Source organism: Pyrus communis, chromosome 5 (assembly GCF_041283825.1).
Source record: "Pyrus communis isolate YQ-2024b chromosome 5, ASM4128382v1, whole genome shotgun sequence".
NCBI lineage: Eukaryota > Viridiplantae > Streptophyta > Magnoliopsida > Rosales > Rosaceae > Pyrus > Pyrus communis.
Window position 1 is genome coordinate 19354297 of NC_142569.1, and position 12044 is coordinate 19366340.

General features: G+C 37.7%; 1 protein-coding gene across 1 annotated transcript; it reads left to right on the forward strand.

Moving 5' to 3' along the window:
• Positions 1-5495: 5495 nt before the first annotated feature.
• LOC137734213 (uncharacterized) lies at positions 5496-6880 on the forward strand. The gene is made up of 2 exons (XM_088694700.1): positions 5496-6549; positions 6837-6880. Exons 1-2 carry the CDS (start codon positions 5496-5498, stop codon positions 6878-6880), a joined length of 1098 nt encoding a protein of 365 aa, XP_088550826.1.
• Positions 6881-12044: the final 5164 nt, after the last annotated feature.

The following is a 12044-nucleotide window of genomic DNA, read 5'->3' on the forward strand; positions in this document are numbered from 1 at the left end:
CGGATATCCATATAAGTAGTAGGGGCCAATCAAATTAAAATTTGGCACATATGATATATATGTATATGATATAAATATATAGAAACTGCACGCATGTGCACAGTGTACGTATATATGTGTATATGACAAATTCTTTAGTGCATGCATCCATCTAAATTCACATCACATGCATGCAAATTCTAATGTGTGTGTGTGTGTGTGTATGTATCATATTATTGTGATGTGGAACGGTTTTTGCTTTTTTGATGCTCTTGTTGTTGCATGTCTCTTAAATTAAGGGAAGAGATTCAAGAGAACCAAAACCCTACTATTTTCTTTCATTTGTATATATATGTTCCAATTGTCCAATCTATGCGTTTTTTAATCTTCTAAATTGAGCGACATTAAGGGAGGCGGGATTCAAACTTAACAAGGACATTGGGTGTATGAATAAGTACTCTTAACAGCTACAAGTTCCTTTTTGCGCTTTCTTATAACTATATATATTAACGTATTGTTAATATGATATAGTAGTAATCAATAGAGGTGTTAGTTACTTTCGATTATCTTCATCATCCCTGGTCATACTCATCATCGAGATTCTCAATCATACCATGATTATTTATTTATAAATTGGCATAATTTGATTAATTCTGTTTCAAGAGCATCACAAGCACTTAAATTCATAAGCCAAACATTACACTAGTAGAAAGATAGCTTGCACGACGAACAATATTTTGTCGTACAAGACGTACTTGCGAGACGAAAAAAAAATTTTGTCGCGCAAAATAGAAAAGATAGGGAAAAAAAATTGCGTGACAAAGATATTCGTCATGCAAGAATACTTAGCACGACGAATACTCGTTGGTGTCGCGTAAAGTCAGCAAGAAAATGCAGGGATATTTTGTTTGGCGTGAAAAACTTACGTGACGAAAAGGCTGCATTTGCCCAACCTCGCGTCTTATTAGTTTTAACCATTTACTGCATGTGAATTAGAGGAATCAATACCGCATTTAATACAAATGTTTGTGCGACAAAGCCTTCGTCGCGCAAAGGTCCTAACCTTCCTATAAATATGTGCTTCTGCTGTCCTTCTTCTTCACAATTATGTTCTCCTTATTCTCGTGCTGGGATGGCGGATAAAAACAAGGATAAGAGTGTGCGTGACAGCAACCCGCATGATTTGAGGGAACATTTTGAGTTTGCGCATGCGATTGCTGTAGCCATGGGGAATAATTGTCCCATTGTTGAGTGGCGTTCTTGGGAAGATGTGCTCGGGAATGTGAAGAGGACTGTGATGGATAAACTATTAGTAAGTATATTGTTGATGGATCAATAATTAAGTTTGTGAAAATTTTAGTTATATGTTGGAATTAATTATTTGCATATATGTGTAACAATGTAAGTATACTATTGATGATGATACGAACGAATAATTGATGAAGTTGATGGATGATGCTTTGGAAGGAGGTTACAATCAGTGGTGTTATGAAGTCTTCAGAAATGGACCAGGACCATCCAAATAGTAGTTTTAAATTTATATTTTGTATGACAATATTTAGATTTAAGGTTTTTTTTTATTTTATTATTTTTTTTTTTTATAACTTATGTATTTGGACTTAATTAGGTTTCAATTCCTGTTGGGGTTTTTTTATTGAGACCTAATGTAAGCACCCTATCCTCAGTTGATATGTGTTTTCAATCTTCAATGAATATCATACTTATACTGAAAATAATTGTCTGGATTAAGGCATTAATTATTTATAGAATAAATATTTAAGGTATTAATTATTTATAAAATAATATTTTAGGTATTAATTATTTATAGAATAAATATTTAAAGTATTAATTATTTTTAGAATAAATATTTAAGGTATTAAATATTTTCTAAATATTTGTTTGTAATTATAAAGTTTATTTAAACATAGATATCTATGCTTACGTAAACTTTACAATTACAATTATTTCATTCATCGAGCAATATATTGTGTGACGCTACTTTCGTCACATAAGACAGCTTTGCGCCACAAATATCATATGTTTGTCGTGCAAAGCACGGTCATAATGCGTTCAAACTTTCCCATTTATTGCGCATTTATGACGCATTTTGTGTGACGAAAATGGAGATTTGCACGACGAATGGGTTCGTCGCACAAAGGTGTCCTAGTGTTATATAAACACAGTTTCAGAACCCCAGTTTTCAAAAAAAATTTGTTTAAAAAAGAATGGCCTATTTTGGAGAAAGTTCTGGCAAAAAGAAACTTGTAGTGTGATCAAAGAGGTATCGAGGAAAGCAAGTGCCATACTTTGAAGGCAAAAATATGGCTGAGGCGTACGCTGAATTTAGGTATGTCATTGGGAATTTGGTGCGAAGGGATTGTTTTGCCGAGTTTGAGTCTTGGAAAAAGGTCTCTGAGGAGTTGAAGAAGTCCATGCTGGGAAAGTTATTGGTAAGTTTGTAGTAAATAATGAACAATTATTTTTGTTAAACGTAATATTTTTTAAGTTACTAATTTATTATTATTGGCATTAATGTAGGTTCATTGGGATGTTGATGAAACTGATGAGAAGCAACGGATTTATGTGGATGGGCTTTTCAAAGTAGAGTTGGTAGTGGAAGTTTGATGTGTTGCAGGCGAGGGAGGATTGAAGTTGATGAGGGTTGGGTTTTTTTTTTTTTTGTTTTTTTTTTTTTACTTTTAGTTTAAATAAGATTTTGTGGACTTTATATTTAATTTAATTAATTAATATATGTTATGTGGATGAGTATTAATATTTACATTCATTATAATTTCTATATGGGATAGTAAATTAGTTTTGTTAATTAATTTAATGTTTAATTAGGTTTGAGTTTTTGGTTTATAATAAAATAAAAATTTACAATACATACAAATAAAGCAGAAAAACATAAAAAAAAATTAAAAAAATATGCATTGCGCGACGATACATGTTTTCGTCGCACAATTTGTTGAAAAGAATAAATTGTAAAGGAAATTAAATAAAAAAAATGGTAAACTTGCGTGACGAATGTTTATTTTTATGTCGCGCAAATGACATTTGCGTGACGAAGACCATGTTAGTCGCTCAAAGGATATTTGTGTGACGAAGGCCTTGTTCGTTGCGCAAAATCATTCGTTCCAAAGTGAAAATTTTAATTTGGATTCAGCCATGTGCAGAGGCAAGTTGCAAAAAAAAAATTGTAGATTGTGCCTCTGCACTCATCCCTTCGATTTTGCTTAATCTGGCATCCGTCATTTCCATTTTCTCTCAATTTCATCATCTATACTCCCTCCATCTTCTTCTCTAGGTTGATCAAGCTATATCTGTGTGTTTAGTAAGCGTTTTTTATCGTTAGGATAAATTATGAGTAAATTACAATTAGATGCCAAACTTCCTAACACGCTTCCACTTATGACATGCGTGATGAACTTCAGTAATGACATGTATATAAAATTTTGGAACAACGATGCTTGAATCAATTATACTGTGCGATAATCTAAATCATGTAAAAGTAATATTTTTGTTTTCAATTTTGAAAGGGAGAGAAGAAGAAAGTGGTCTAACAACTTATAAACTACAACTAAAAACCTCAAGATTACAAGATTATTATAATCAAGGTGTTTCTGCATGTGTTTTGTGTTGTTAAGTATCTGAATGTGGTTTAAAGGTAATATTTTTCATGCGCTGTTACCTTTGGACAATGGACGGGACGAGGAAATTACAGAGTTTGACTGCGGATGGAGAGAGAGAGAGAGACAGAGAGAGTCGGACATCACGGAGAGACTACTTGGAAAGTGGTTGGAAACCAGAAACCTGTCCGCGCATTCGTCACCGCAGTTTGCCACGTGAATCAGCAACGAGGAAACATCCTTGACGCCGAGGATATGCGCACTCCCCTAGCTTAAAAGCAACTTTCACGTGCAGAGTTTTTTTTTTTTAATATATTTATAATTATATTTGCCGCCGGGGGCTTTTGTGTTTGGAGTCAAAACGTGTGGCAAACCAACAACTGCTGCTGGTTTTCTCCTTGGGAAAAGGATCCTCGCCGGGATTCTAAGTAATTGCGACGGTTTATTGTAAATTGTGCGGTCAGTTTTTATTAAATGTTATTTATATTTAATTTTAAATTTTAAATTTTAAAATAATTTATGATCGCACTATTTACGATGAACAGTTCCGATTACGAGATTCTTAGGATCCCCAGAAAAAAAATCATCATTTTCCTTCTCCGTCCACCACACCTTCCTTATCATCTCCACGTTTCCTCCACTTTTGCGACTAACAAAAAAAATCAACTTTCTCAAAGTCAAAATCCCAAAAGAGTTTGAGGATGGGGTGTGTGAATATCACACCCCAAGAATTTAATTGTTATCCTTTTGGGGGTCGATCCCTTCCCATACTTTTATGACTAAAAATTTACAACTTTACTTGTGTTGAATTATTGATCATATTTTGATCACAATTATGTGTGGTCTGAGATGAGGGTTCACCCTACACCCGTGATGAGAAAGTTTCGCATGTAATCTTATCCCCAAGACTTTTATTAGGGCAAGTGATTGTTATGTTAGCATAGTGGCCACATCGTCTAGCTAGGTAGGTAGGTACGGAATATGCACGTTGGTCGTAAGCTGGTTTTGTAAGGACGAGTTGTACCCAAGTGTACCACATTCGTGTTGCGCGACTTGTTGTCCTGAATACGAACACCAGCCGGTCTTGCAGGGATGAGATGTACTAATCGGTTTAATAGTGAATCGTCAAATATCTGGTGGCGATGCTCTATTTCTACAAACAATATGAGAAGTATCCTCTTTATTTAACGTTAATTATCGTCCATGTATGATGAAATTAGCCAAATTAATTATGGACATGTTAAGGATTGTTAGCAATATTTTCTCAAATTCTGAATTTTAATCGTTTAAGAGGAGTTTGCGCATTTGCTTGAGTTGTATCGAAAAGGATTCAAATATTGCTCAAGAGGTCTTGAAGGGACCCGAACGGAGCTCGATGAGGCATCAAGTGATTGTGTTTCGAATAAAGAAAGAGGCAAAAAGTCATCATCAGTGTGTTTTATGACAAGATAAAGATAATTACTGTGGCCAATTTTGTAATTATAGATAAGACAAGTTAGGATCAAGTTGAAACTGGGGTAATTCGTATCAGACATGCAGAAACAGATTTGTAATGGCCAGCTAATAAGATATGGAGGCTGTTCCGTAGTTCAATCAATAATTAGTTTGTACGGTAAAAAAGTCGGTTGGGTATATTTGTGTTAAGAAAGTCAAGGATCATCATCAAGATACTTGCCATATATTGTAATTAATTATATTCCTTTCTTGTATTATGAGCTGTCTATTAGTATCTAGTTTGTAGGAACTGATTGAAGATATATGACTACATATAGTAGTCTTGTAAAGATGATTTCAATTAATAAGAATCGGAGAATTACTATCTTCCAAAATTTACATGGTACCAGAGCCCTTCCTGGGTTCTTAGTTCCTTTTTTTTTTTCTTGGATTATGGTGGAGGATTCAACGTCAGCAATGGCTAAACTTGAACCATCTAGTGATCCTGCTAGTCCTTTCTTCGTTCATCATTCTGATCACCCGGGAATGATGCTCGTTTCAACCAAACTTACTGGTGAAAATTATGGCACTTGGTGTCGTTCCATGTCAATTGCACTCAGTGCAAAGAACAAATTAGGGTTTGTTGATGGAAGTGTTGAACAGCCATCTGCGAAGACAAAGCCCACGGAATCTGCTCTTTGGCAACGGTGCAACGACATGATCCTTATGTGGATTATCAATACACTTTCCAGTGACCTGGCCACTAGTGTGGTGTACATGATGACAGCCAAAGATGTTTGGGATGATCTTCGAGAACGTTTTTCTCAACAAAACGTGTCTCGTCTCTTTGAAATCCAACGTGACCTTGCACGTCTTACACAAAGTCAACAACCTATCAACGTGTATTTCACCAAGCTTAAAGGTTTGTGGGATGAGATGGATTCATACCACATTTTAAAGTCATGTTCTTGCGGGGCTGTTCAATCTAATAACGAACAGATGGAGAGAACCAAGGTTTTGCAAATTTTAATGGGGTTGGACGACTCGTATTCTGCGATTCGTGGACAGATCTTACTTATTCAACCATTGCCTTCGATTCGATCCGTCTATTCCATGTTGACACAAGAAGAGAAGCAGAGAGGCATGGCTGTTGGGCCTAGCCTCGTTGAACCTGCAGCTATGGCTGTTCAAACAAGTCGTGGCAACAATGGCAACCATGGAAAAGGAAGATCATCCGAGAGGAAGCCGCTGCATTGCTCATACTGTGATAAGGATCATCACGTTATTGAAACGTGTTGGAAGCTCCATGGCTATCCACCGGGACATCGTCTTCATGATAGGTCCAGTAGTTTGCGTGGTTCTAGTGGGCGCGACAAACCAGCTGTCAACAACGTGGCCTCCATCACTGCACCGTCTAACATGCCCAACCTTACCACCGACCAATTTCAGCAACTGTTATCCATGATGAGTCAAAAAATGGGCCTTGATTCCAAGGCTAATCTAGCAGGTGGGCCTCCTTCTTTCCAATGGGTTATAGACAGTGGTGCCACTGACCATATATCTAGTCTCCCATTGACTAATGCCACCTCAAATCCTCCTCTACCACCTGTGGCATTACCTAATGGGACTCGGGTTCCCATCAATTCTATTGGCACATACAATTTTGGTTCCCAAATATCTCTTTATAATGTGCTTGGCATAGCTTCTTTTTTGATCAACTTAATTTCCGTTAGTCGGATCACTCGATCATTGGGATGCTCAATAACCTTTTATCCTGATTTTTGTACTTTACAGGACCTGGAGACGAGGACGATGATTGGTTGGGGGCGACAACATAATGGACTTTATTATTTGGTGGACTCCAAAGGGCGGACATCACCTACACCTCCCAAGGTTTTTTCCGTCACATGGCACCGCAGACTTGGTCATCCTTCACCCTTGAGACTCCAACTCTTAGCTAAACATTTTCCTGAAATTTCCCTTTCTACCAATAAACCTTGTGACATTTGCCCTTTGGCAAAACAAACTCGATTGTCTTTTGGATTAAGTCATATTAATACTAAGCATGCTTTTGAACTTATACGTTGTGATATTTGGGGTCCCCATAGAGTCGCATCCCGTTCAGGTGCTCGTTATTTCCTTACTATTGTTGATGATTTTACTCGTTGCACTTGGGTTTATCTCATGCGTCATAAATCAGACACTCAATCTTTGCTTAAATCTTTCATTGCCTATGCCGACACACAATTTCACCACAAAATTAAAACAATTAGAACTGACAATGGCGGTGAATTTGTTTCTATGCTTCCTTTCTTTAATGATCATGGCATCCTTTTTCAACGCTCTTGTGTTTCCACCCCTCAACAAAATGGGGTTGTGGAGCGAAAGCATAGACATATTCTTCAAACTGCACGAGCTTTGCATTTTCAGTCACATATTCCCTTGTCTTTTTGGGATGAATGCATTCTCACATCCATTTACCTAATTAACCGCATTCCCACCCCTCTCTTATCGGGTCTTACGCCTTATGAGAAATTATTTGGTCACCCTCCTTCATATACCCATTTACGCACTTTTGGGTGTTTAGCATATGCCACTAATCTTCACCCCCAACATAAGTTTGATGCTCGGGCTAAGAAATGTGTTTTCATTGGGTATCCTTTTGGCCAAAAAGCTTACAAATTATATGATTTTCATTCCAAACACATTTTTACCAGTCGAGATGTCACATTTCATGAGAATATTTTTCCATTTCACCCAAACCCCCACCCCTCAACAGTTACCCCGCACCCATATACTGACCCAAACACTGTCCCAACCACTGACCCACGTACTGAACCCCATACCCACCCAGGCCCACCTGCTCCAGTCTCCATCCCTTTTCCCATAGACCAGCCCATTCCTGACCCGGGCCTTTCTCCTGGCCCAGCACCAATACCCACCTCTGCCCCCGATGGGCTTGACCAAGTCTCGGTTCTTCCTGATGGGTCTGCTCTCTCCCTGGACCCGTGTCCAGCATCAGCTCAGCCTGCCGCTGCATCCCCTGCTCCTTTGCGCCATTCCAGTCGCATCCGTGTTCCGCCGAGCAAGCTCCATGATTATGTTTGTCCGACTATTCCATTGCCCCCCGCCAACTCCTCGCCTTCCGGTCCTCGTACCAGGTATCCTCTTTCTAATTATTTGTCCTATCAAGGGCTCTCTCCTCCGTATCAATCCTTCATTGCGCAATTATCTACTGTTTTGGAGCCTAACTGTTATTCAGAAGCTGCCACACATCCCCATTGGTGCAAGGCCATGGACGAGGAACTCCAGGCACTTCAGGCCAATGACACTTGGACACTTTCTCCTCTCCCCTCCGGGAAGGTACCAATTGGCTGTCGGTGGGTTTATAAAATCAAAAGAAAATCCGATGGGAGTATTGAGCGTTACAAAGCTCGATTGGTTGCTAAAGGTTACACCCAATTGGAAGGTATTGACTATCATGATACCTTTTCTCCTACGGCCAAACTTGTCACTTTCCGCTGCTTACTTGCTCTTGCTGCTACTCACTCATGGTCACTTCATCAACTTGATGTCCATAACGCATTCCTTCATGGTGATCTCATGGAGGAAATCTATATGCTTCCCCCACCTGGTCTTCGGCGACAGGGGGAGAATTTGGTGTGTTGCCTTAATAAGTCGATTTATGGGTTGAAGCAAGCTTCTCGGCAATGGTTTTTCAAGTTCTCACAAGCTATTCGATCAGTTGGTTATGTTCAATCTAAAGCAGACTACTCACTTTTCACTAAGAGAAGAGGGAAGTCATTTACTGTGCTTCTCATCTATGTGGATGATATACTGATAACGGGGAATGACTTGAAAGCAATTGATGATCTCAAATCTTTTTTGAATACCAAGTTTTGTATCAAAGATCTTGGTAATTTGAAATATTTTTTGGGAATTGAGGTGGCACGATCGAAACAAGGTATTTTCATTTCACAAAGAAAGTATTTGTTGGATATCCTAAATGATGTTGGTTTTCTAGGATCACGGCCTGCAAATTATTTGCCAATCAATCTTCTGTACTTGATGATCTCAAATTACTCCCTGATGATGGGCATGCATTAGATGATCCAGTCAAGTACAGAAGATTGATTGGTCGGTTGATATATCTCACTATAACCCGACCGGATATTACATATTCAGTTCATTTATTGAGTAGATTCATGCAATCACCTCAAAAGTCTCATTATGAAGCTGCTTTACGCATCTTAAAGTATTTGAAAGGCACACCAGGGCAAGGTATGATGTTTCCATCTCAAAATTCATTGAAGTTAAAGGCATATTGTGATTTCGATTGGGCAGGATGTCCTACCACTCGGCGTTCAACTACTGGTTATTGCGTTTTCCTTGGAAATAGCCTTATTTCATGGAAGAGCAAACGACAAAAAACTGTATCCTTGTCTTCTGCTGAAGCTGAATATAGATCCATGGCAGCAGCATGTTGTGAGCTTACGTGGCTCCAAAGCCTTTTTCGAGATCTTCAAGTTCAAGACCAAGGGCCGGCTACCTTGTTATGCGACAATCAAGCCGCCCTTCATATTGCAGCAAATCCGGTATTTCATGAGCGAACAAGGCACATTGAGATTGATTGTCATTTTGTTCGAGATAAGATTATGGATGGACAAATTGTGACGGGATTTGTTCCTTCCATATCACAACTTGCTGATTTGTTCACTAAAGCTCTTGGGAAGGAAAGATTTCATTCTTTGCTAGGCAAGTTGGGAGTTCGAAACATTCACTCACCAACTTGAGGGGGAGTGTTAAGAAAGTCAAGGATCATCATCAAGATACTTGCCATATATTGTAATTAATTATATTCCTTTCTTGTATTATGAGCTGTCTATTAGTATCTAGTTTGTAGGAACTGATTGAAGATATATGACTACATATAGTAGTCTTGTAAAGATGATTTCAATTAATAAGAATCGGAGAATTACTACCTTCCAAAATTTACAGTTCCGTAGTTCAATCAATAATTAGTTTGTACGGTAAAAAAGTCGGTTGGGTATATTTGTGGTGATTAGGATTATATGATTGAAATTTGATCACTCAGTCTAATAAGTTTTTCTGGTCTTGCTCTACTAATTAAACTAATAACCGACCAAAATGATTAATTTACAAGTATGTATAAATACAAGTTGGATACATGCTTGAAACATTTGTCAGTTTTTCATTACTAATATAACATGTTTATTTTTATTTTTCTGAAATCGAGTGAATTTGTGGATTTCAAATTTGATTAATCATCGGATGAATTACTTTTGATAAATAAAAAAAAAAATCTAAATAAAATATTGACGATATATCCGTCAATATTAATCAATACTACGTACAAAGTGATATTTTCAGCAATTACGAGATTTAAATTTCAACCTTTTCTATGTCCTTTTGAAGTGCTACACAAATACTAGTAGTTATTTGATCTCGTTAGTTTTATACTGTATACTAGTTAATCCTCTTCTTGCTAGCCACTTTCTATATTTTATCATGGCAAAATTATTATTTTTCTATCTGAACATGTTCTTGGTTTCTATTCTTGGTCCAGAAAACATGAATTGTTATTGGTTTCTATTCTAGGTCCAGAAAACAGGAATTGATGTCCACTAAATTGGAGTTTGTGACTTTGTCTACAAGATTAATTAGTTGTTAATCACATAAGGGTCACAAGCATGTGCAAGCTTCCTGGTCAGAAGCACCTCAAAAGTTTGATTAATCAAGTTAACTGTAATATATGGTGTTGAGTAATGTTACATTTACCATCCAGTTGTACCATCATTTGTACTCTTTCTTTAATAGAGATGGGATCGACTAACGTATGTGAATTCTATCTCTATTAGAGAGATGGTACAACTAAATGGTAAGACTAACATTTTTCTATAGTGTTAGGCCCAAAATATTGAGACTGGGCCGGATAAGGTTATAGGCTTGACACGGACTGGAGTTCTTCAGCATATGTCCTACCCTTCAAAAGTTGGACTGAGCCTTGCTCAATGTGTGATGGCCGAACCCTAAAAGAAGGACTGTTAGAGAATCAGGATGAGATGATTCAGCTGAGTCCTAGTATAAATAAAATTGTTAAAAGATTAGGATGAGTTTTGATAAGATTTGTAATATTCTAAGGATCGAGGCTCGTGGCTTATCAGCTGAGTAGTGAATTGAATAAAGAAAGATGACTTGGTTTAGAGTCTTAGCATCACTGAAGGTTAAACACGGATTAGGAGGTTATCTAATAAGCAGTTAGAACAAGAAATGTCGAGGATATACATTCTATGTAGGACTCTACTTCGGTGCGAATAGTCAGCGTGGAAATCATCCCTATAAATAGACGGGTTTCTGCAACATTCAAAGGACCATCAACTCAGCACACAAAACTGCCCTGCACAAATTCTTGTTGTACTCGAGACTCTCTCAAACCCTTGAGAAAACACTAACCTCCTTAACTATGTCACTACATCTTCAGTTTGGATTAACAGCATTGTGTTGACAATTGGCGATATTTTCAGTTTAGATTAACAGCACTGAAGACGTAGATCCATACGACCACTGGTTCAAGTTCGGCTGACTATCTATCCAAGTCCCTGTCAACAAGGAGTCCTTGAGTCCTTGTTGAAAGATGTCATTTCATTAGCCTTCTCGACGAAGTGGGGTGTTACCAGGGTACTTAGTGTTCGGCACATTGAAAGTTGAGCATGCTTACAATATGACATTCTCAAGTACATTTCAAAGTTCAGCATTCTGAAGCCAAACAACATTTACAACCAAAACACTTATCACTTTTAAGTATTTGTGTCCATGCAGTTTGATACCAATTCGGTGCACTTATATTTTCACAAATATAGTCGCAGCAGCCGAACTTGGTGCAGATGATTCAGAACTTTGCAATGATTAGCAGCCTTATCTTCAAGCTCTAGAACCCAAAGGCCAAATCATGTTCCTTTCTCAGTCGTGATTGCTCAAATA